This window comes from Notamacropus eugenii, chromosome 2 (genome assembly GCF_028372415.1).
Source record: "Notamacropus eugenii isolate mMacEug1 chromosome 2, mMacEug1.pri_v2, whole genome shotgun sequence".
NCBI lineage: Eukaryota > Metazoa > Chordata > Mammalia > Diprotodontia > Macropodidae > Notamacropus > Notamacropus eugenii.
This window is the reverse complement of record NC_092873.1, coordinates 330,225,456-330,252,568: the sequence shown is the minus strand read 5'-3', so window position 1 is coordinate 330,252,568 and position 27,113 is coordinate 330,225,456. Positions and strand designations below refer to the sequence as shown.

At 34.2% G+C, this 27,113-nt stretch overlaps 1 protein-coding gene across 3 annotated transcripts in view; it reads right to left on the bottom strand.

The window, feature by feature from the left end:
- CEP112 (centrosomal protein 112) overlaps positions 1-27,113 on the bottom strand; it is a 587,248-nt gene that overhangs the window by 321,233 nt on the left and 238,902 nt on the right. For all 3 annotated transcript variants that reach the window (XM_072645484.1, XM_072645485.1, XM_072645486.1), the window contains one exon: positions 23,696-23,803. In XM_072645484.1, the coding sequence (XP_072501585.1) occupies positions 23,696-23,803 (108 nt within the window). The remainder of the gene's footprint in view (positions 1-23,695; positions 23,804-27,113) is intronic.

Below are 27,113 nucleotides of genomic sequence, written 5' to 3'. Positions count from 1 at the left end.
TTAAGGATTATACTTATTAACTTTGCTGAGTAAGTTACCCTTGGTGGTAATTCCAGCTTTTTACTCTACTGAATGAATATAGTATTACAAGATATATGGTCCTTCAATGGAGTAGTTGCTAGTCTAATGTAATCCTTATTGTAGCTCAACAATATTTAAATTGTTTTTTTCTTGATGCTTCCAATATTTTCTCCTTAACCTAGGTGCTTTGAAACTTGGCTATGATATTCCTATAAGCTTTTCTCCTGGGATCTCTTTCAGGTGGGGACTGGTGAATTTTCTCTGTTTCTGCTTTGCCTTCTTGGTCAAGAAATTCAGATCAATTTTCCTTGCTAATTTCTTTTAATAAAGATTCCTTTTTATCATAAATTTCAAGCAGTCTGACAATTGTATTATTTTTCCTCAATCTGTTCTTCAGATCAGTTGTTTTTCTGATAAGATGTGCCACATTCTATTCCCTTTGTTTTTTAAATTTTATTTTATTATTTCTTTGTCTTAGAACATCATTAGCTTCCCTTTGCCCAATTCTAGTTTTTCAGGAATTATTTTCTTCTTTAAGTTTTTGTTTCTCTATTTCAAGTTTATTGACTTTCTTTTCATATTTTTTCTTGATTTTCTTGGCTTGCTTTTTTTTTCTAATTTTTTCTTGATCTCTCTGATTTTTAAAGTCATAATTAAATTTTTCTAAGGAATCTTTTTGTCCCAGATCTTTTCTGTGCTCATAGGAGCTATCTATTATTGGGTTCTTTCCCCTTTGTTTACTCATTTTTATTTCAAAAGGGAATAAAGAAATTTTGTTATGATGCTATTTAATTTTACAGACCTGTAAAAATTATGTAATATAACTGATGTTATTAATATGTTCAATGTTTGAGCACTGGGAAGGCTAGATTAATTTAAAATACTTGTTCACTGAAGAATTAAGATAATGAATTATTTCAAAAAGAGTATCCTACCCATTTGTACAAAATATTTATAACAACTTTTTTGTGCTAACAAAAAAATGGAAACCTTGGCTATTCCCACTAATTATGGAATGGTAAAATAAGTTATGGTATATGAATGTGATGGAATACTATTGTGCTGTGAGAAATGATAAAAGAGACAATTTCAGAGAAACCTGGGATGGGAACAAAAAGGAAGAAAATTTGGCACTGAAAATAAATTTAAACTGAATAAAATAAAAAGAATATTCCAGTGGTATCTTTGCAGTGAGAAGAAAAAGCAAGTATGGATTCCAGTATGTCTGACGGATCCTCTATTATCATATTCTTGGGTGGATGTCAACCTGGTCGGACAAGAATCACATAGGATTCACAAACATGGATTGATTGCATTATGCATCATTAGATGAAACTCCAAAATTGAAGAAGTAATAGATCTATTTGAAAATTTTTAATATTTCAATTTTATTGTATTTTTATTGATAATTTAAATCTTAATTACATCATTTTCAAATATATCTATCACCCTTCATCTACTCTGCATGCCATTCCTAGTAAGAAGATTAAAAGGGGAGAAAAAAATAGTTCAGCAAAATTTATCAACACTCACACTCAGTCTACTAGTATATGTAATACTCTATATCCTCAGTTTCCCACTTCTACAAAGAAGGGAGGTTGAGGTGTTTTCTTACTTCTTCTCTAGGACCAAGCCTCATCATTGCAATGACCTAACTTTAGGGTTTTTGCTTCTTTGTTTTGGATTCTGTTTACACTGTTGTAATCACTGGGCCTACTGTCTGTTCTCTTCTTTAATATGTTTCAGTTGCATTGTTTTCCAATGCATGTTTCTCTTAATTCCTCAGATTCGTAATTTCTTATGTGATATTTCCTTATAGGAAAATATAGGACATCAGAATATAGGAAAATATCACAAGTTGCTTAGCCATTCTTTAAGAAATGAACATCTATTTTTTATTCTTTCTTACTTCCTTTCTACTACACAAAGTGTGGCTATGAATAATTTCTTCAATATGGGACTTTCTTTTTGTCTTTGACATAGCTGAGGTATGTGTATAGTCATGAGACCCTTTGGTCAGAGTATGGATATTATAGTCACTCTTTTAGCTCAATTCAAAATTTCTTTCCAGAATGAGTAGACCAATTCACAGCTTCATCAACAGTATTTTAAGTGGCTTATATCTTCATATCCCTTAAGATATTGTCCATTTCCATCTTTGGCAGTGTTATTCAATTTGCCATGTTTTAGGTGAAACATCACAGCAACTTAGTTTTTTCAGACATTTGCTAAAGATGGAAGACCCCTCAAATTGTTTCTGAAAACAGCTGTACAAAAAATGCAGTGCTTAGGTTGATGCTCTCTCTACTCTGGAATGGAGGTCCACTTTAGCATACAGTTAGGGTGTAAAAATGAGCAAACAGCAGAAAAAAGATCCTGACTATAAAAAATACTATGGTGACAAGGAAGACCAGAACACACACTCAAAAAGTCAAAACTGCTACATCCAAACACAGAAAAATATGAATTGGTCTCAGAACATGGAAGAGTCCAGAAAGAATTTTAAAAATCAAGTAAGAGAGGTAAAGGAAAAACTCAGAAGAGTAATGAGAGTAAGGCAAGAAAATCATGGGGAAAAATAATGAGCAGTTCGGTATAGGAGGAATAAAAAAAAAAATCCTGAAGAAAATAACACCTTAAAAAATAGAATATGTCAAAGTTTTTAAAAAGGCAATTAAAATTCAATGGAGAAGAATTCCCTTAAAAAAACAGAATTGGTCAAATGGAAAAAGATATTCAAAAATTCATGGAAAAGAAGAACTCCTTAAAAAAGTAGAACTGGCCGAATGGAAAAGGAGGTACAAAAGCTCACTGAAGAAAAAAATTCCTTAAAAATTAGAATTGGGCAAATGGAAGCTAATGACTCCAAGAGACATCAAGAAAAAATAAAACAGAAGAAAAGAAAGAAGAAAATGTGAAATATCTCACTGGAAAAATAACTGACCTCAAAAATAGATCAAGGACAGATCATTTAAGAATTAGTGGATTACCTGAAAGCCATGATTTGAAAAAAAAAATTTTTAATTTCTTTCAAGAAATTTCCCAAGAAAACTGCCCTGATAGTCTGGAACCAAAGCATAAAACATAAATTGAAAGAATCCACTGAAGACCCCCTGAAAGAGATCCCAAAATGAAAACTACCGGGAATATTAAAACTAAATTCCAGACCTCTCAAGTCAAGGAGAAAATATTGCAAGCCACCATAGCCTGGAACATGATATTCCAGAGGGCAGAAGAGTCAGAATAACAACCAAGAATCACCTACCAAAAAAATTGAGCATAATCCTTCAGAAAAAAAAATGCATATTCAATACAAACAGAGGACTTTCAAGCATTCCTGATGAAGAGAACAGCACTAAATAGAAAAATATGATTATCAAATATAAGATTCAAGGGAAGCATGAAAAGCTAAACAGGAAAGAAAAATCATAAGGGATTAAATAAGCTTAAACTATTTACAATTCCACATGGGCAGATGATACTTGCTAGAAACTTTCTCATTATTAGGATAATTAGGAGAATAAACAGATAAAAGGTATGGATGTGAGTTGAATATGATGGAATAATTATTTCTAAAAAAATAAAATTAAAGGGGGGGAGAGAAAGTAATGCACTGGGAGAAAAGGTAAGGACAGAATGAATAGGATAAATTATCCTATAATCCATAAAAGAGGTATAAAAGAACTTTTATAGTGGAGTGGAAGATGAAGGAAGTGGGGGAGGAAACCACATGAAACTTACTCTCATCAGAATTGACTCACAGAGTTATTCCCTGCATACTTAGTTGGGTATAGAGTAATCTATCTTATCATATAGGAAAGTGGAAGGGTACAGGAATAACAAAAGGAGGTGGGGAGTAGATAGAAGGGAGAGAAAATTGGAAGAGGCAAAAGTCAGAAGCATAATACTTCTGAGAATGGATCGGGTAAAAGGAGAGAGAGTAGGATAACGGCATGGGGAGGGAATAGGATGGAGTTGAATACATAGTAATCATAACTGTGAAAAAAATTTTACATCAGGTTTTCCTGACAAAGACCTCATGTCTCAAATACATTGAGAACCGAGCCAAATTTATAGAAATGAAAGCCATTCCTCAATTGATAAACAGTCAAAGGATATGAAGAGGTAGTTTTTACATGAAGAAATCAAAGTTATCTATGGTCATATGAAAAATGCTCTAAAGAACTACTGATTAGAGAAATGTAAATTAAAACAACTCTGGGGCTACCACCCCACACCTATGAAACTAGCTAAGGGACAAATGTTGGAGGGGATGTGGGAAAATTGAGACACTAATGCACTGTTGGTTAAGTGGTGTACTGATTCAACCATTCTGTAGAACAATTTGGAACTGTGTCCAAAGGGCTATTAAATCATACACACCCTTTGACTAAGCAATACAATTACTAGGTTTGCATCCTAAAGAGATTTTAAAAAAACAAAAACAAAAAAGAAAAGGACATATATGTACAAAAAAAATTTTTCCTTTATTTTCTTCTGTTTTCTTTCACAGTGTGTCTAATATGGAAATATGTTTTGCACGACTGCACAGTATAACCCATATCAAGTTGCTTGTCTTCTCAATAGGAGGGAAGAGAAAAAGGAAGGGAAAAAACTTGAAAATCAAAAATTTAAAAATGGAAATGTTAAAGACTGTTTTTACATGTAGTTGGGGGAAATAAAAATTGAATTAAAAATAGGTTTTTTATTTTCTAATAATTTTTTATCAGTGTCTTCTGTTTCTTACACCACCATCACCTATCCCCACTATCCTTCCCTATTCCCTTCAAGATAGCCATCCCATATAACAATTTTTTTTTTTCTTTTTAGGGCAGTAAGGTGAAATAGTAGATAAAGTACCAAGCCTGGAGTCAGGAAGGCTCAACTTTTTGAATTCAAATCTGGCCTCAGATACTTAGCAGCTGTGTGACTCTAGGTAAGTCACTTAATTGTATTTGCTTCAGTTTCCTCATCTATAAAATGAGCAGGAAAAGGAAATGGCAATCCACTCCCAGTGTCTTGGCAAAGAAAATCCCAAATGGAGTCACAGAGAGTCAAACACAACTGAAATGACTGAACGACAACAACAACTTTTTTACACAGAAAAAAATCAGTAAAACTGGTAAATACATTGAAAAAGTCCAAAATATGTACAATTTGTAACATCGCATGGACTTCCCACCTCCACAAAAGGGGTGGTTTGGGCTGTCCTCTCATATCAACTCATTCAAGTCCTGCTTGATTTTTATAATTTTGTAATTTGATTCTTTGATGTGTGGTTGTTCTTTCCATTTACATTGTAGTTAGTGTATATTGTTTTCTTGGCTCTGTTCACCTCAATCTGTATCAGTTCATATAGGTATTTCCATACTTTTCTGCATTCATCACACATATCATTTCTTATAGCACAGCAATAATCTGTTACATTCATATACCACAATTTGTTTACCCATTTCCCTATCAATGGACATCTTTCTTTCTTACTTTGCATCCAATTATTTGCTATCACAAAAACTACAGACACAAACATACATATACATACACACATATATATGTATATATATATATATTACATACACATATATATATGTATATAAGCTTTCTTCTTATCCTTAGCTTCCTTAGAGAATAAGCGCAGTTGTGGAGTCTCTGGTATAGACATCTTAGTTACTTTATTTGCATAATTTCAAATTACTTTCCAAAATGATTAGAACATTTCATAGCTCCACCAACAATGTATAAGTGTGCCTATCATTCCAGAATTTTTCCAACAATGACATTTTTTTGTCATCTTTGCCAATTTAAAAGGTATGTGGTGAAACCTTAGGGTACTTTTCATTTGCATTTTTCTTTTTTATTAATGATTTGGGATATTCTTTCATGTAGTTGGGAATACTATGTAATTCTTTTGAGAACTATTTGTTTATACCCTTGGCCATTTATCTATTGGAGAATAGCTATAAGTGACATGTGTATGTATATATACACACACACACATGTATATACATACATAGAGAGAGAGACACAGAGAAAGAGAGACAGAGAGAGAGAGAGAGAGACAGAGACAGAGACAGAGAGAGAGTGTGTGTTTATATATCTTGAATATTTAATCCTCAGAAAAATCTGAAACTTTTTTTCCCCATTCCCATTTTCCCTTCTCATTCTAGGTACATTAACTTTGCCTCTGCATATATGTTTCAGTTTCAAGTAACAAAAGTTATTGTCTGTTTTATCTTTTGTAATTACCTCTCTCGTTTGTTTGCTTAAGAATATGACTTTTACCCATAGCTGTGAGAGAGATATAACTGGCTTTTCTTCTAATTTTTTTCATAGTCTGATTGTTACTTATAAAGGTCAAATATTCATTAAAACTATATGAGTTATGGAATATGGTATAAGGTCTAAGAGTAATTTCTGTCAGATGGCTTTCTAGTTTTCCAGCCATTTTTTTTTCTATCAAGTTTTTTTTCCCTAAGTACTTTATGCTTTCTGCTTTATCACACACTGGGCCATTGAGTTCTGCTGCTTCTTCTTTCTTCTCTACTCCACTCCATTGATCTATCTCTTGATTTTTAAACCCATGCCAGCTGGCTTTCATGACTATTGTTTGGTAAAATAGTTTGAGGTTCTAAAGTGCTATTCCTGCTTCATCCCTACTTCTTTTCATGATTTCACTTGATATTCTAGAATCTTTTGTTTTTAAAAATGAATCTTGTTTTTATTTTATCAAGTTCTACAAAATATCCCCTTGGTAATTTGACTGACATAGCACTAAAAGTGTAAAATGACCTTGGAAGTATTGTCATTTTTACTTCCTTTGGTTCTTAGTTGTTAATGCTCTCTCCCTTCTTCAAATCATCTTAAATTCTCTGGTGTATTTACATGTTATAAATCCCAGTAGCATGGAAGCTCCTTAAAGACATAGCACACTCATCATTCTCTTGCCTTTCTCCAGCATCTAGCACAGTGCCTTACATATATTAGGTGATTAACAAACACTTGTTGAATTGTATTGAACTCAATACCTGTAGCACTACAGCTTCTGATTTAGCAATTTATGTCTTGGTAGTTTCTTCATCTGCTTCAATCACACATAGGTGCATCTGTAGGGGAAGTATTGTCTTGAACTTTTTCATGTCAGTCAACTATAGCACCATGTTATAACAGAATATAAAATCCCACTCTCAGTACAACTTGCTATCTTATTCCACCTACTTTTTCACTCATATTAAACCAGTTGCTTGTCTTCAGCATATGTTCCAGTTCACTGAGCTCTGCTTATTTTCTTTGTCCATTTCCCTAATTCTGGCTTCACGAGCTGCATATTTTATAATCGATGATTTTAATAGTTCAATACTTTCTTTAGATGACCATAGACCACAGACCTTAGACTTTATTTTAGATGACCATATATGATGTGCCCAACCTGCTAATTAAGTTCCAGTGTCTGATTCCTCTACTCTCAATAAGCATTACTGGAAAATCTTAATATCCAGATGACTTCACTCACTATATATTTATGGTATATAATTTTCTGTGAGTCCTCAATGCTGGCAACAATCTTATTCTTCAATGTTTACAACTAGTGTCTCTGTTAAAGACCTCATTTATAAAATGTATAGAAAACTAAATCAAATTTACAAGAATATCCAATTGATAAATGTTCAAAGAAAATAAACAGGCAGCTTTCAGAGGAAGAAATTAAAGCTCTCTACAGCCATATGAAAACATGCTCTAAATCACTATTGATTAAAGAGATGCAAATCAAAACAACTCTGAGGTACCACATCACACCTATCAGATTGGCTCACATGACAAAACAGGAAATAGATAACTGCTGGAGAAGATATGGGAAAACTGGAACACTAATGCATTGTTGGTGGAATTGTGAACTGAATCAACCAATCTGGAGAGCAATTTGGAACTATGTGCAAAGGGCTATAGAAATGTGCATATGCCCTTTGACTCAGCAATACTACTTCTATGGCTATAGCCCAGAGATCATAAAACATGAAAAGGACCCACATGAACGAAAATGTTTATACCAGTTCTTTTTTGTGGTGGCCAAGAACTGGAAATTGAGAGGATGCCCATCAAATGGGGAATGGCTAAACAAGATGTGGTATATGAATGTAATAGTATACTATTGGGCTATAAGAAATGATGAACAGGAAGACTTCAGAAAAATGCGGAAAGACTCATATGAACTGATGCTGAGTGAAGTGAGCAGAACCAGGAGAATGTTGTTCACAGAAACAGCCATAGTGTGTGATGATTGATTTTGACAGACTTAGCCCTTCTCAGAAATGCAAGGACCTAAAATAATTCCAAAGGACTCATGATGCAAAATGCTATCCAGAGAAAGAACTATGGAGTCTGAATGCAGAGCAAAACAGAAGATTTTCTTTTTTGTTTTGTTTTGGTTTCTTTCTCATTGTTTCTCCCATTCGCTATAATTCTTCAATGAAACATGACTAATGTGAAAATGTGTTTAACAGGAATGTATATGTAGAGTCTATATCTGATTGCATGCTGTCTTGGGGAAAGGGGGGGAGAAAGAAGGGGAAAATTTAAAACTTATGCAAGTAAGTGAATGTTGAAAACTAAAAATAAATAAACTAGCTAATTAAAAAAAGAGGGCTATGGGATTTTTCTGAGAATCTTTTTTTTTTAAATAAAGACCTAACACAGTTTAAAAAAAAATTGTCCTGATCTTGTGGTGGGAAAAAGATTCTCTAGTATCCTTATCTGGAAGGCTTTGTTACCATTTTTAGTCAATGAAATAAAGAATGCAATGTTTAAAAAGTAAAAAAAAATAATTTATTCTTCATTTCTCTGAATATGCTGTTCAGGAGAATTCACGACCAAACAAGGGATAGAGAAAATCACAAAAGATAAAATGGGCAATGTTGATTACATAAAATTAAAATGTTTTTGCACTAACAAAACCAAATACAGCTAAAACTATAAAAGAAGTAATTGGGGTTAACTTTGTAGCAAATTTCTCTGATCTTCCTTATCTCTATGTATATGATTTCCAAATCTATCCATCTGGTCTTAACTAACCTCTCCCCTAAAGACTTAGTCCTACATCACCAACTTCCTGTTGAACATCTTGTAGATTCCATAATGTCTCTGGAAGAGAGTTTGTTATCTTGCCTCTAAGCCTGTCTTCCACCAAACTTTCAAATTTCTCTTGAGAGCACTATTACACTTCTGGTAACTCATATTTGTAACCTACATTCATCCTTGACTCTTTTCTCTCCTATAATTCCCATATCCAATTTTGACTAAGTCTTTGTCTATTCTGTGTCCACAACATCTCTCATAACTGTCCCTTTCCTACATTCATATAACCACCACTCCTTTTCTTTGGGCCCTTACCACTTCTTAACCTAGACTAATGTAAAAACTTTTTAATTATTCTCCTTTCTTCCAATTTCTTTCCTTTTTAATTCATCCTTATCCACAGCTGTCAAAATAATTTTAAGGAAGAGGTTTGACCAAATTAATCCCCTCTTTACTTAATCAATCAATCAACAGCAACTTATCAAAAGTCTACTGTGGGTTAGGCACTTAAAGAAAAACTACCAAGGCTCCTCAATAACTCTAACACAACACAAAAATTTCATAAGCTGGCACTTAAGGCTCTCCATAATTTGGCTCCTACCTACCTTTCCAGGCTTATTTTATCCTATTTTTCTTCATGAAATCTACACTATAGACAAAATGGGCAACTAGCTATTTCCTGCATTTCACATTCAACTCCCTGAATGGTCATCCTCACAGGTGTTTTCCTACATTTGCAACAGTCTCTCTTTTTCTCCATGCCAAGAATTATTTTACTTCCTCAAGGCTTAGTTCTGGAGAATTCATGACCAAAGGATACAGAGAATCACAAAAGACAGAATGGACAAAGTTTTTGGACAAATAAAACCAAATGCATCTAAAATTAGAAGGGAAGTAGTTGGAACTAAATCTTCAAGGCAAATTTCTTTGATAAAGGTCTGATTTCTAAAATGAGAACAAATTTACATTCACAAGAATAAGAGCCATTTACCAAATGTTAAATCATCAAAGGATATGAGCAGGAAATTTTCAAAATCCATATGAAAAGTGCTTCAAATTGTTAATAATTAGAGAAGGGCACATTAAAACAACTCTGAAGTCCTAATTCTCATTAAACAGCTTGGCAAAGGTAAACTAAGAAAAATGACAAATGTTGGAAAAATTGCAGGATAACAGGCATGTAATTGCAGTGATGGAGCTATAACCTAGACCCGACTTTCTGGAAAGCAATCCTGAATAATACCCCAAAAGTTACCAAATTATGCACATGCTTTGATCCAGCAATAACAGTACCAGTGAAATACAAAGAGATCAAAGAGGGAAAGATACTTATGTACAAAAATGTTTATAGTAGCTTTTTTTGTAGTAGCAAAGAGATAAAAAACATATACAAGAAAGAGATCAATGACAGAGAGGACGAACACATATACACAGAAATGTTAATATCAATTCTTTTTATAGTAGCAAAGAACAGGAAATCCAGGAAGTGTCTGTCAACTAGGGAATGGATAAACAAATTATGATATATAAATGTACTGAAATACTATTTTGGCATGATACAGTACAAAAGGGATGGCTTCAATAAAACCTGAGAAGATTTGCATGAATTGATGCCAGATGAAATGAGCAGAAAAAGAAGAATAATTTATACAATAATAACAACACTGTATAAATAGAAATTTAAAAAACTTAAGAAATCTAATCAATGCAATGACCAAACATGATTGCAGAGAATCTATCTCTTGACACAAATGTTATGGACTCAGATGCAAGATAAGACATAAATTTTTTGGACATGGTTAATGTGGATTTGTTTTTGATTGACTATGCACATTTGTTACAAATGTGTGACCCACTCTCTGATTTCTCATCTTTTTCCATTTCTAAAATCAATCAAAGTAATTCATAAATCTCCAGTGAGTGCTAGGGAGAAAATTGTCCTTCTCCTTTCTCACCCTCCACCCAGCCCTAGAAGCATGGCCCATGTGGAAGCAAGAACACATGCTTGAGCAGGCAAGTTAAGCCTGGGCCTTGACACTTCTGCCTGCTTTTATCCTCTTTGTATCCATCCTTGAACACAGGTGACCGAACAATGATCCTGGGATGGACAGATATGTCCCACCACTGAGACAACTTTGTGAGTGCAAAGGGTCTGGAGATCCTACTTTTTTTGGTTGGAGTTGATTAGTGCCAGGTATAGTTTCTGCTTTGGAAAGGCTGACCACCTTAAGAGGACAAGCTCAATCACTGGCCAGAGATGTCAGAAGACAGAGACTTTTGTCACCAATAAAATCACAGGTTGGGAAGGTGGGGAGGTGGGTGGGAAGAGGGGAGAAAAGGATGCATAATTACTTATTTGACCTTGAGTTTCAAATTTTTCTTTTAGGTTATAAATTCTACAATCAAAATGCTCTTAAATTTATTTTAAGGGCCCAGGTGTAAATGAGTATATGATATGGGATCAGGTCTATGATTTCACCCAGGGTAAGGAACTCTGAGTATAAAAACTCCTTTCACTGATACAGACTGGGAAACTTGTCAATAGCCTAGATAATCAGAGGGAAGTTAAGGGGCACTAAGATTTTAGGTGACTTACTCAAGGTCACACAGACGGTATATATCAAAGACAGCAGTTAAACCAAGGTCTTCATGATTTCAAGACCAGTCCTCTCATGATTTTACTTACATTGATCAATATAAATTCAAGAAAACATTTAAAAACACTCTCCTCCTTCCCTGGGGGTGGAAGATATACTTTTGAAATAAAGGGACAATGTATTTTAAACTTATTAATGTGTAGACTTTTGAAAACAAGGTATATATTCTTTTAATACATATTTACATTAAATAGACCACTATGCTGTTTTGCAGTAAGTTTGGCCATAGATCATAGGTGCTCGAAAGATCATAGAACTAGAGGTGGAAGGGTCCTGAGAAGTCATAGGTTGAACTATAGCTTAACTCCCCATTTTGTAGATGAAAAACTGAGCCCCAGAGGTGTTAAGTGACTTATCCATGATCACACCAGTACTAAGAGAAGCAGCCTTTGACCCTAATTTCTCTTATTCCAGAACTATTGCTCTTTCCAATGTAACATGAAGTGCTTCAGAATTAACAAACATGTTTTATTAGTACAGCATATATAATTATTCTCAAGTCTTCTCAAAAATTCACATTCTATCTTGAAAACAGGAGTCATATTGTGTATTTCTTATATAAGAAACCCACCAGTGACTAGCATAAAGTTTGAATAAGAAAGTATTTTAAGACTATTAAATTTTATTTATTTTAAGCAAATTAAATTGCTTTGTATAAACAAAGGAAATTTCACAAAGGAAATTTCACATGGTCCTCTTCACACGTAATTAACTGTCAAGGGACAACATGGCATACAGCAGAGTCATCTTCAAAATCAGGCAAGTCTGAGCTCTCAAGTCCTGCCTCTCACATACTGGTGTTATGATTCAGGACAAGTCGCTAAACCTCTCAATACTTCAGACATTAGTCTAAACCTAAGTCACAGCATAGTAACTGAGGTGTAGTGTTAATGGTGAGATTCTTCACCAAAGACTCCCTATAGGGAGGAAAACAAAGGTCTAGAATTTTTTAAATGCAATCTTTATATCTATAATATCATATTATTATAGAGGAATTTAAAATGGTATCAAGAACACTACTGTATAGCAAAAGTTTGTATTTAATCAGATTTGGACACTATATTCATAAAAACCTAACATATACATATGTAATGCATATACATTAACACATCTATTTGTCTGTCTGTCTATATGTGGGTGTGCATATGCAGTCCATGACTTACATAAGCCTGACTACTGGCATAAATCCTTATAAAAGAATCTTCACCTCGGCCACACGTGGTACTACGGCCACAGTGCCTTGCCTTCCTCTCTGCTTTCATGATTTAGAATTTTCCTTCTCCTTTGGCCTATTACTGCCTGGGACTACTACCTTAAACCAATCTGCTTGTCCACTCTTCCTAGGGCTAATCTAGGATAAACAATTCAATAGCTTGTCTGGTGACAGCAAAAGGGAAGAGGAGAGAGCAAATCACTAATGCTATTTCTCCTCCCACCCCAGACTTTCCTAGCTTCAATGTCTTGATCTTTTTCTGGTATCATAATGTATAATTCCCAGCCTCCATCCTTTTCTTTATTATATCTTCTTGAGGCCTTCTCTTCAATATATATTTCTTATTGTCCACAACAGTCTGAATGTAAATAGAGATAAATTTTACTTTAACCTTTTGTACATCCAAAGAAGTCACCAATTAGTGTTTTTGTGCAGCTTTGCCTAATGGGTTCAAACAAAAAAAGTGAAGGGAAGTAAAGGAGGGATTTTATGTCTGTTTTAATTCCGTTTCCCACTATTACTTAGCAGTACAAACCCTTAGAAAACCTTGAGAGGACTATAACTTTGCCTCAGGGATAGGTAGGTGAGGAACTGTGAGAATGCAATACACCAGGAAAACCCTGGATTGAAGTAACAAATATTGGCAGTAAAATCATAGAATCAAGCAAGTGGCCAATATCTGAGAACTACATAAGAAAAGAAAGGACATGACTGGGGAGCCAGCTAAAGCCTAAAAAAAGTTCCTCAAACGTTTACAAAACCCCTTTACAATTCTTCACCCCATCCCCATATTCTGAATCTTCCCCTTTCATCTTATTGAGTCCCTGACCCTGGCTATGAAAACTACCATCTATGTCTTAGAATTAAATTGTTACTCCCACTTTCAGGAATAGGGAAAGGCTGAGGGTTGGGGATGGGAGGGAAGAGGTGAAAGAGGTATCATGCTTTGACTTCAAGAGTTGGAACTAAGTAAGACTTTACATAATTGGGTTATACTCTATAATAGTACTCTGAGTACTGTCCTATGTTTCAGATAATCATATATACCAACAGATTTGTGATCTACCTGATATAAGAATTACCTTGAAGGATGAAGAAACTAACCCATGCATACTTGACCATCCTGTGCAACTAAGTTTTCGTGTGCTGCCAGGGAATAAGTCTAATATTTTCAGTAAATAAAAGAATTACAAAACTGGAAGGGCCAACAAAGGTCATAATATGGACTTCAGAAAGGGACAGTATCCTTGGAAGGATAAGTATAAGAGACTAAGAGGGAGAGAAATACATATCATAACTGTGAATTCTGAATGGTATCAACTCATTCTTAGAAGCTGGACTCCAACTTTATTTTACTGAAACTACTTTCTTCAAAGTTACTAATGATCTCTTAGTTGCCAAATCTAACGGCCTTTTTCTTAACAATGCTGTTTATCACTCAATTCTCCTTGATAATCTCTTCTCTCTAGGTATTTGGGACACCACTCTCTCCTGGTTTTCCTCCTACTTATCTTGACTGGATCCAGATGGCTCAGGAGAAGGAAATGAGGCTGGTGACCTTGGACAGCCCTCCCTCACTCAAAACAAAGTCAAGTGCAAATCATGTCATAATTTCTCTGATGTCATGGTCCTCTTTGAAATGAAGGACAAACACAAACTGTGAGTAAATAGAGCTGCCTAAATGAGGACCCAGCTAGCTGGGCAACTCCTCTCCTCTCCTCCTCTCCTCTCTTTTCCTGTCCTCCTCTCCCTTCCCCTCCCCTCCCCTTCCCTTCCTTCTTCCTTTCTTGACTCCCCTAAAGCCTGTGTACTCTGAAGTCCAAGGATTGAACACGGAGTGGTCCCCGTCCAACTTCCACTCAATCGCTGATTTTGGACCCTCCTGGCTTAGAGTGAATGTCAATAATAATAGTTTCTATTCAAAACAACAACCCTGAAGCTCCTGCCCCTCCCATCCTGATTTATCTATTTATTTTCTCTGACTACCTTTTAAAGAGGGCTATTCACTGAATTTACCTCAGTTTCAGTGAGTACCTGTAAAGGCCTTAGCTTAAAGGGCCAAGGTCTCCCATTGCATCCTGGGCAGTCTCCAATCATCCTGATGAATATCTGGTCACTGGATCCAGATGGCTCAGGAGGAGAAAGCGAGGCTGGTGACCTTGCACAGCCCTCCCTCACTCAAAACAAAGTCAAGTGCATGTCATGATTTCTCTGATGTCATGGTCCTCTTCAAAGAACACAGCCTACTTATCTTATCATTCCTTCTTTGTTGAATCCTCCAAATCATGCCCTCTAACCATAGGTGTCCCTCAGTGTTCTCTCTTGGGCCCTCTTCTCTTCTTCCTCTATACCACTTCACTTGGTGATATCATCAGCTCTCACAGATTTAACTACCATCTTTACACTGATGATTCTGAAATCTACCTTTCCTGCCTCAATGTCTCTGCTGACTTCCAATCTGGAATTTGTCTTGCAGACATTTTGAATTGGATGCCCAGAAAGATATCTCAAATTCAATTTATGTAGAACAGAATTCATTATCTTTCCCCCTAACCACCACACCCCCAACCCCTTCACCTTCCCTATTACTGTAGAGGAAAACAGATTCCTCACTATCTCTCACCCCATATCCAATCTGTAGCCAAGGTCTGTCAATTTCACCTTTACAACATCTCTCGAATATGTCCCCTTCTCTCCTCTGACACCACTCAAATATATTCTAATAATCACATTGTGCCTGGACAATTACCAGTAAGCTCTTGCCTACTGGTGAGTCTACTTGTCTCAAATCTAATCCATCTTCCATTCAGACACCAAAATGATTTGCCGAAAATGATCATGTAACCACCACCACCACCACCACTGCTGCTGCCACATCCACACTCAAACTCCAGTGGTTTCCTATTGTCACCAGGAGCAAATGCAAAATGTTTTTTTCTGGCATTTAAAACCCATCAAAACCTAGTCCCTCCTACCTTTCCAGTCTTCATATACCTTACTCCCTTACATGTATTCTTCAATCCAGTATCACTGGTTTCCTGGCTGTTTCATTAACAAGACACTCTATCTCTCAGCTCCAAACATTTTCTCTGACTTGTCCCTCATGTCTAGAATGCTCTCCTCCTCAGATCCAATGACTGACCTCCTAGCTTCCTGTAAGTTCCAACTAAAATCCTAACTTATAGAGGTAGCTGTCTCCAACACCTCTTAATTCCAGTGCTTTCCCTCAGTTATATTTTGTATGTATCCTGTACATAGTTCATTTCATATGTATTTGTTTGCATATTGTCTGCTTCATTATTTTGTAATTGAATGAGGGAAGGGGCTGTCTTTAGCGTCTTTTTACATCCTCAGTGCTTTGCACAGTACCTGGCCTATAGCAGCCACTTAATAAATACTTAATTATTGATTGATTTTTTTGATTGACTGCTTTTCAGTATAATTAATTTCCTTTGTAATCCTATGCATTTTATGTTTTAATTATTTAAAATCCAACAACACTTTCTCAGGCCATATCCTTCTGGAACTGTCTGCAACATGTGACACTGTAGACTAAAGCTTGTCTTACTGGTCCTTCTCAGTTTTCTTTGTTGGATCATGATCATTCATGTTCTTCTTATATATATATGTCTACTCCAAGGTTTTATCCTGGGCTCTCTCCTAGACTACCTTCTCTCTAAACTTTATATCTTTTTTTTTTTTTAATAGAACCAGGAGAACAATTTATTCAGATCAGCAACATTGTCAAGAAAAATAACAAGTAAGAATTCCAGTTAATCCAATGACCATTAATGTCTCCAAAGGACCTACCAAATGACAAAGGGATGATGGATTCAAAGTTTCACTGAGAAAATGCTTTACCAAAGACTTTCATCTCCAATATGAAATACCTGCATGTCCACATCCTTGTGCAGATATTCTGGACAAATAAGGCATAGACTTTCTTTTTTCTTATTTGTATCCCCAGTGCTTAATACAGTGGCTGGCATATAGTAGGAGCTAAATAAATATCTATTGAATTGAACTGAATTTGTGTATTTAATAAAGTTGATACAATTTCCATGTAAGCATTTATTCTTTTTTATCAGTTTTTGATATAATGTAATTATTTTTAGTTTTCAACATTTATTTTCATAAGATTTTGAGTTTTAAATTTTCTCCCCCTTTGTCCCCTCCTCCATCCCTAAGATGGTGTGCAATTTGATATAGGTTCTACTTACACATTCATATTAAACATATTTTCACATTAGTCATGATGTAAAGGAGAATTAGAACTAATGGGAGGAACCACAAGAAAGAAGAAAGAAAAACAACAAAAGAAAAGGAGAGCAAATAGCAGGCTTCCCTCTGCATTCAGAAGCCAAAGTTCTTTTTCTGGATGTGGATAGCATTTTCCATCTTGAGTCATTTGGAGTTGTCTTAGGTCCTTGCACTGCTGAGGAGAACTAAGCCTATCAAAGTCAGTCATCTCACTATGTGGTTCTTACTGTTTATAATGTTTTCCTGGTTCTGTTTATTTCACTCAGCATCAGTTTACATAAATTTTTCTGGGTTTTTCTGAAGTCTGCCCGCTCATCATTTCTGATAGCACAGTAGCATTCCATTACACTCACATACCACAAACTGTTCAGTCATTCCCCAATTAATGGACATCTGTCAATTTCCAATTCTGGGTCACCACAAAAAGAGCTGCTATAAATATTTTTGTACATGTGGGTCCTTTTCCCATTTGTTTGATCTCTTGGGACACAGACCTAGAAGTAGGATTGCTGGGTAGAAGGGTAAGCAGTTTTATAGCCCTATTATAGCCTATTTGTAATGGTAATTTAAAGAATGTGATGGTAATTTAAATGGGAAAATCTTTTCTACTCATTAATATACCAAAGTGACCTGTCTGAGTCACATGAGTCTGTGATAGAGAGGAATTTGCTGAATCGGTGGAACAGGAAGTGGTAAAGCAGAAAGGGTGGAGCAGAGCTGAGAGAAAGTTGGTTAGAGAACACTTAGAGCTGGGAAAAGCAACAACTAGAGTGAGTGGGAAACCCTATTTGTGATTTCTTTAAGGGAGCTGATTTGTGGGAAGACCCTAGCAGGGGGAAGGTTTGGGGATGTTGTTGCCCTCTGCATTGTTAACGTGTATAAATTTCTTGGTTACTATGACGTATTTGGCTTTCTGGTGTCTGAATAAATGTTCTTCTTCTGCCATTTATAAGGAGAGTCTGTTATACTTTGTGATTCAGAACTATGCCAACATATTCATAGTCACTGTGGGTGCTGCAAATATTGCCTTGGCAATACACTATTCTAATTTCTTTAATTTCATTTTCTTTTCTTATTGCTAAAGCTAAAACTTTTAGTACAATATTGAAAAACAGTGGTGATAATGGACATTCTTATTTCACCCTTGATCTTAATGAAAATGGTTCTAGCTCATCTCCATCACATGTAGTGCGATGACTTTAGATAGATGCTGCCTATCTGTCATTTTAAGGAAGACACTATTTAATCCTATGTTCTCTAGTGTTTTTAATAGGAATGGATATTGTATTTTGTCAAAAGGTTTTTTTCTGTATCAACTAGGATAATCATATGATTTCTGTTAATTTTGTTGTTTATATGGCCAATTATGCTGATAGTTTTCCTAATATTGAATCAGCCCTGGATTCCTGGTGTAAATCCTACCTGGTCATAGTGGATTATCTTTAAGATAAATTGCTGTAATCTCTTTGCTAATATTTTATTTAAAATCTTTCAATCTATATTGATTAGGGAAATTGGTCTATAATTTTCTGTCTCTGTTCTGGCTCTTCCTGGTTTAGGTATCAGCACCATATTTGCCTCATAAAAAGAATTTATTAGGATTCCTTTGCCTATTTAACAAATAGTACTGGAATGAATTGTTCTTTAGATGGTTGATAGAATTTACTTGTAAATCCATCTGGCCCTGGAGATTTTTTCTTAAGGAGTTCATTGATGACTTATCCAATTTCTTTTTCTGAAATGAGGTTAAGTATTTTATTTACTCTTCAATTAATCTGGGCAATTTATATTTTTGCAATTATTCACTCATTTCACTAAGACTTTCAAATTTATTGTCATACAGTTGTACAAAACAGCTCCTAATTATTGTTTTGATTTCCTCTTCATCAGTGGTGAATTCACGCTTTTCATTTCTAATGCTGGTAATTTGATGTTCTTCTTTACTTTTTTTAATCAAATTAACAAAAGGTTTATCTATTTAATTTTTTCTTTTCATAAAACCAGTTCAGTTTTATTTATTAGCTCAATAGTCTTCTTAATTTCAATTTTATAAAATCCTTCCTTTGGTTTTCAGAATTTCTAATTTGGTATTTAATTGAGGATTTTTAATTTGTTCTTTTTCTAGCTTCTTTAGTTGTATGCCCAATTCACTGATCTCCTCTATCTATATTTTATTCATGTAAGCATTCAAAGACATAAAACTTCCCCTAACAACCGCTTTTGTTGCATCCTATAAGTTTTGGTATAGTGTCTCGTTGTCATTCTCTTGGATGAAGTCAGTGATTGTTTCTATGATTTGCTGTTTGACCCATTCATTTTTAGGATTAGATTATTTAGTTTCCAATTAATTTTTATTCTATCTTTCCATGGCCCTTAATTACTTGCAATTTTTATTGCATCATGATCTGAAAAGGATACATTTAATATGTCTGCCTTTCTGCATTGGACCATGAGGTTTTTATGCCCTAATGATCAATTTTTGTGTAGGTTCCATGTACCACTGAGAAAATGGTATATTACTTTCTATCCCCATTCAATTTTTTTCCAGAGATCAACTATATCTAACTTTTCTAAAATTCTATTCATATTCATCTTCTTAACTTCCTTTCTGTTTATTTTGTGGTTAGATTTATCTAGTTCTGAGAGAGGGAAGTTGAAGTCCCCCACTAACATAGTTTTGTTATCTATTTCACTCTATAACTCCCTTAACTTCTCCTCTAAGAATGTAGATGGTATACCACTTGGCACATATATATGTTTAGTAATGATATTACTTCATTGTCTAAAGTACTTTTTAGCAGGATGTGGCTTCCCTACTTATCTCCTTTAATTATATTCATTTTTTGTTTTTGCTGTGTCTGAGATCAGGATTGCTACCCCTGCTTTTTTTACTTCAGTCAAAACATAATATATGCTTCTCCAGTCTTTTATCTTTACTCTGCATGTATCCCTCTGCTTCAAATGTGTTTCTCGTAAACAACACTGCAAGATTGTAGTTCTTAATCCAGTCTGCTATCACCGTCCATTTTATGGGAAAGTTCAGCCCACTCATATTCAGTTATGATTACTATCTGTGTCTTACTATTATATTTGTCACCCCCAACCTCCTTTAATTTTGCTTTTCTCTCTCCTTTCTCCCCTTCCCTCTTCAGTATAGTTTTGTTTTAGACCAAGGCCTCCTTCAGTCTACCCTCACTTCTATCAGCCCTCTCCCTTTTCCTTCCCTTTTCCCTTACTATTTTTTCTCTCCCTTCTATCCATCCCCTCCCTTTTATTTCCCCTCTCTCCTCCTACTTCCTATAGGGTAAGTTAGATTTCTATATCTAACGGATTATGTTATTCCTTCTTTGATCCAAATCTGATTAAGAGTGTTCATCTCACACCCTTCTTTCCTTCTACTGCAATAGGTTTTTGACTTTTAATGTGATGGAATTTACCTTTGTCCACCTCCTCCTTTTCTCTTCTCCCAGTACAATCCCTTTTCACTAATCAATTAGATTTATCATCACATCAAAGTCCACTTATATCCATGCCCTCTATGTATACACCTTTTATATGTTATAATAACAATACAATTCTCACGAGTTATAACTGTTGAATTGCCTTGTAGGGAGGTAAACAGTTTGCTCTTATTAATAACATGTTAGCTTTTCTTCTTTCCTCTGCCTCTTTTTGTGTTTTTTCCTCTTGTCTTATTGCTATATCTTGCTAGTGTTTCTAGAACTATATCAAATAACTATTGGGAAAGGAAACAAATATTTCCTGTTTACTTTTTATGCCTCTCGAGTATTGCACTTGAAGATCCAATTTTCTATACAGCACTGGTCTTTTCATCAGGAAAGTTTGGAAGTCACCTATTTTATTGAATGTCTATATGTTCCCCTACAAGATTATGCTCAATTTTGATGGGTGATTGAACCTTAGTTGTAATCCAAACTCCTTTGCCTTATGGAATATCTTATTCCACACCCTCCTATCTTTAATGTAGAAGCTGCAAGGTCCTGCATAATTCTGACTGTGATTCCATGATATTTAAATTGCTTCTTTCTGGTTGCTTGGAGTATTTTCTTTTGGCCTGGTAATTTTGGAATCTGGCTACAATATTCCTTGGTGTTTTCAATTTGGGATCTCTTTCAGGAAGTGATTGGTGGATTCTTTCTGTGACTATTTTACCTTCTGGTTCTAAGACCTCAGGGTAGTTTTCCTTGATTTCTTGGAAGATGCTTGCCAGGTTCTTTTTTTCATAATGACTTTCAGATAGATCAATAATTTTTAAATCATCTCTCCTAGATCTATTTCCCACTTTCTTGCTGGGATAGTTCCCATCCTGTATTGCTCCCCCTTCCCTAGAATCAGAGGGAGCTTTCTCATTAATCCTCCAAGATTCCTGGGCTACAAGATTGCTGTACTGGTTCAGTTGTTTCAGGGTTTTTCCTGGGGTGATATTTTTTGACCTTTCAGAGGTCAACAAGGAAGGCTGAGAGTGATCTACTTCTTATTCTGCGATCTTGGCTCCTGGAAGTGGAAAAATCTATACTCTATTTCTTTTAGTGATATCCTCAGCTTCCAGTGATTTAAATATCTCTTTGTAGATATATACTCCTTCAATACTCACCTCTCTCAAACTCAAGTCCTACATTTCCAGCTATATGAATGGTATCTCCAGAGGGATGACTTCTAAGTATCTAAAACTCAACATGTCCAAAACTCAGCTTATAATATTCCTCCTTAATTCCACCCTTCTTCCTAACTTCTCTATTGTTGTCAAGGGAAATACCATTCTTACAATTATCCCAGATTCATAATTTATTCATCTCACCTTTCACCACAGCTAATTAGTCACCAAATTTTGCTAACTCTACCTGCTACCTACTTTTTCAACATATGTTATACACCTTTCTTTACTCATACCACAACTACCTAACCAAAGGTCTACATTAACTCTAGCCTGAACTATTAATTGATCTTCCTATATCCTGTCTCTCCCTTCTATTCAAAATTAACATCATAAAAGCACAAGTTTGAACGTATCACTTCCATGCTCAAGAAGCATCAATGGTTTCACTATTGCTTTTTGGATAAAATGGACACTCTCCTGTTTGACATTTAAAGTCCTGCACAATATGTATCCAGACAAACTTTCCAGGCAGATTATACTTCTTTCCACATCATGGATTCTATGCTCCATTCATACTGGTACACTTTGTATTTCATATACATAACATTCCATATCTTATTTCTATACCTTTACAGAGACTGCCCCCCGCCCCATGCCTAGTATGCTTTAATATATCACCTCTGCCATTGCAAATGATAGCTCCCTTGAGGGCTGAATTCAAATACCACCTCCTTTAGAGATTTTTCATGATTTCTCCATATTTAGTGTAATTTTCTCCATCATCAAATGTTTACTTTGTAATTATTCTGCATTTATTTGTCTATGAACATTTACTCCTCCCCCACAGTAGAAAGTAAAATCTTTGAATGGATTTTCTCATTTCTGTACATGCATCCCTAGAATCATGCCTAGCATGTAATATGCACTTAATAAATACCTGTTAATTAACTGGAAAGTCATCAAAGAAGGATTCCCATCCCACCTACTCTCTCCCTCTTATTGCATACCTATGGCATGCCAAAAATTATACATTTCTAATGAAAACATATTATATGCAACATAAATACAAGAATATATATGCTTTGTTCAAATTCATTCAATTAGATTATAATATATGGACAAGAGTCACTGAAAATTTATCATTCAATATTCTAAATTGTTCAGTAGATTAAACGTACAAAATGTGTTACACTAAAAACAGAATATAAATGGAAATTAATATCATCAAACATGAAGGTGAAAAAACCTAAAATATGGGCAAATAACAAATGAAGAGACTACACCCTAGAAACTGATTTGTTCACTGGATTATTTTCTGTCAACAAAATAAAAGAACAATACTTCTGAATGAGTCAAAATTTAAGACTAAAACAAGGGGAGAGTTATTTTTAAGTTGGTGTCTTTTTAGTGTGTTTTACGTGATAGGAAATTCAAGGAAAATAAACAAACTAAGATAAGACTTCCAGAGAGAGATTACACTAAAGTCACAGAAATTATCAGTGCCTTCATAAAACTCTAAGCAGATGAGATAATGCTTTTTTTCTTGAAATTACCAAGGAACATGTAAAATATATACTGAGCAAAGGAGATGCAAGGAAATTAGATATTTTCTTATTTTTACTAAGAAGAGTCAGATGAAAAAAGGAATCAATGTAGAGAAATATAATAAATATGTAAAATCTTATCATGAACTTCATGGGGACAGTTGCAATTCTTTTGTTGACTAAAATGTTATTATATCAAATATTTGAAGTAAATAGGGCAGCACATAGCTGAAGCATGGAAATATTTTGATTTTTCTGATGTAATACAATATTATTAAAAAATAAAATAACATTCCTAAAATAAAAGACCAACCTGCTGTTCATATCTTTTCTTGACATCTTCTAACTGCCATAAAAACTCTTTAGATTGTTTCTCACGAAGAGATTTGGATCTAGTTAGATCTGCCTCCACTTTTTCCATCTAGAAATTAAAAAGAAAATATTACATTTAAAAAACCATTTTTTTTTGCCAATGTTTGCCAATGTAACAAACTTATTTGAAAATACAATGCCCATTATTAAGGCATGTGAAAGAAGAAAAAACTATTAGTTTACTTATTCTTATAGTATAGATACACACATTCTGCAATTTCTAAGCATATGTACAATATCAAAAAAAAAAATCACTTACATATCATCTTTCTCCCATCCTCATATCCTTCTAATTCTCATATATCTCCACTATCAATCTTTAGTACTACTGACCTACCTTTACCTCCTAAGAATGAAACCTCTGAAATCTTTTGTCAGACCAAGAGGGTAAAGCAAATCTGTAGTGTTTTTTGGTCATCTACCACTTGAAGGGCATTCTATATACTAAAGGTTACAAGTTCTCTACAACTATCAGCAGCACTACAATTCTTCAGCACGTAGAAATTTTATCTGGATCACTATTACAGGAATTGAAAAGGAAAAAGGAATAATCTCAATGTGCTGAATTCTCAAGTAACTGCTATTTAAAACGTTAAAATGTTAATATTTGTTCTATGCTATATCTGACCTTATTAATTATGTGCTACAATACATGATAAACAATACAATGATTTCAGTACCTCAGTCTTCAGGAAAAATAGTGTGTCCTATTGAGTACAATTTAATCTATTTGAGATTTTAAATCTGAGGCACAGATGTGAAATGAAAATCAATAAATAGTGGAGTGTTGATTTGTTTTTCAATACACAAATACATCTGTAATATTATTGATTTGGATGTTTCTTTCAAAAATGCAGATTTCTAAACCTTTGTGCCTACCTGTGCTGTGTAATTCCTGTCCATAAATTTACCACAAGAGGTCTCTAAATTTGCCACAGGGGATTCTACTGGTAAAGGAGTTGAAAATCCAAGGTCACCATAAAACTATAAATAAGGCTCAGAATAGGGCTTTAGTAAAAGATTTTTAGATCAGATGAGGGTTTCTTAACTTGGGATCCATAAAATTTTGCTTTTTAAAAAATATTTTGGTAACTATATTTTAACAAGATTGGTTTCCTTTGTAATCCTAGGCATTTATTTCCTACGTTAAAAAAAATTATTGAGACAAGGTTGAAAGGTTTTACAACACTGCCGTAAGTATCCAAGATACAAAAAAGGTTAGTATAGATACTACTGAAAAAACTAATTATTTGAATACTTACACAATGTATATTGACCATAAATGCAATGAAATTCTATGAATTCACCTGACAAACCTATGAAAATTTTAACAATTCATAGTTTTGCTGTTACATATATATTTGCAAATATGTGTTACACAAGCTAAACTGTAAGTTTCCTTGTCCTGTCTCTCCTTAAATTGCCAGCGTTTGTTATACAGTAATGTTTGACAGATATTTGTTTATAAAGCTATATTTAGAAATCACCTCTCCTTAAGCTCCTTATGCTCAAGCTACAACCAGAAATACACTATGTACTTTGTTGAGTTCTTTTGGTGCACTGAAACATTTACTATGCAGGGTAACCAAATAAAAATTCCCTAAATGTGCCATATGGCCACAACTCCTATATTGATGATTGCTAGTTTTTACAGCTCTATGCCTAGATTCTTATAACGATCTCCAGGCTTTCTCACCTTAAACATGCCTTATATATTATTCTAGTAAATTTCCTTTTATCATATAATTTATTCCCTGCCTTAAAATTCAGCAGTTCCTAAAAGACAAGATAAAATTCAAATTTCTCAACTTGATGAGACTGATGATCAAAGCTCTCAATAAACTGTCCCCCAACTAAACTTCACAATTTTTCTATCTTCTCAACGTCTCACAAAACAACATAAAAACTGCTCATTTTCAAGTGGCTTCCTCCAACAAAAAGACTCAGACTTCTCCCTTTATATAATCTTATGGCATTTGTTTTCCATATTTCTATATAATAAATACCACAACAAAAATTCCACTGTTGCTTAGCCATTTTGTAGCTAACATTCTGATGTGACCTGAATATTTCCTCAAATACCTTGTAAGTTCCTAGAGGGTAAGGATACTCTACATTTCTTTTGCATCAGCTTAGCCCTCAATATGTAATTTATATAAAGTAGGAATTCAATATTTATTGAATTAATAAGTGAATCAATGAATGAATAAACAGAAAAATCTGTTTTATTCTATAATTTTAAAACCAGACCTTCACATGTGAAATTTTTTTGATCTGCCTTTTAATTGAGCAAATATGAAAAAGGCTGTAAATATAAATTCATACATAAAATGAGGAAATATCCATTTTAAATATTTAAAGTAATTCTTAGGATAAGATTGTCCTCTTATTTAAAATAAGTAGTATAAACACTCATTTAAAAATATGCGTACATATACAATCAAAAGACTCTAATATCTATAAGGTAAGAAAAGGTAAAAGTAAACTGTAAAGGACATTATGAGGAAATATATTAATTTAAATGGTAATTATACTGACAGAAAAAACCAGCCCCCACTCCATTATTATTCCCTAATTAGACAAAATTCAGAAAACAATTCTGAAACAGTTAAAGCTTATAGAAAAGTATATGATACTCTGTTGCCATAGATACCAAAGACTCTAGGTCTTGAAGTCAGTAGATCATTCTATATTCCATTTAACTTCAAGTAAAAAGAACACTTCTCTTAATATTATGTTAGCTTGTCTTCAACAAAAACATAAAAACAAAGTTAAAATGCCAATTAACAAAACGATTAAGTACTTCTGTATACCAGTACATTCTGGGTTAAAGAATACGAGAAGAGGGGGTGTTAGGTATTATTTTTATATGGTAATTGTAAACTTTTTTTCAGTATGGATAATTAAAAGTTCATTTTCATTGCTGAAGCTGTCATCAGAAACTAATTTAATATTGTAGAGCTGTATGAATTTGGTACAACACAATCTAAGAATAATATGATTTAGAGAAACTTGTTATCAATTAGCAGTTCTCTTTGTTTTATATATAAAATGGAAGTTATCTGAAGTATTCTGATATAATACTAATGAATTAGTAACATGAAAACAATGATGATAATAATTGTGGCAGCCAGTAAGCCTTATTATCAATAATTAGTCATTATTTTTACAATAACTAATGATATTATTGTATTTATTATAGCATTCTTATAAAACAGAATCAGAAAATAACATTATACTGAGGGACTTCCACAGAGATGACAGATTGAGAGCTGTGTCTATAGCTGAGAATTCTTTTATCACCTCAAAACAGTAATAAATACATCAAGTAAAGAAAAATATTTTTTTAAATGGAGCAA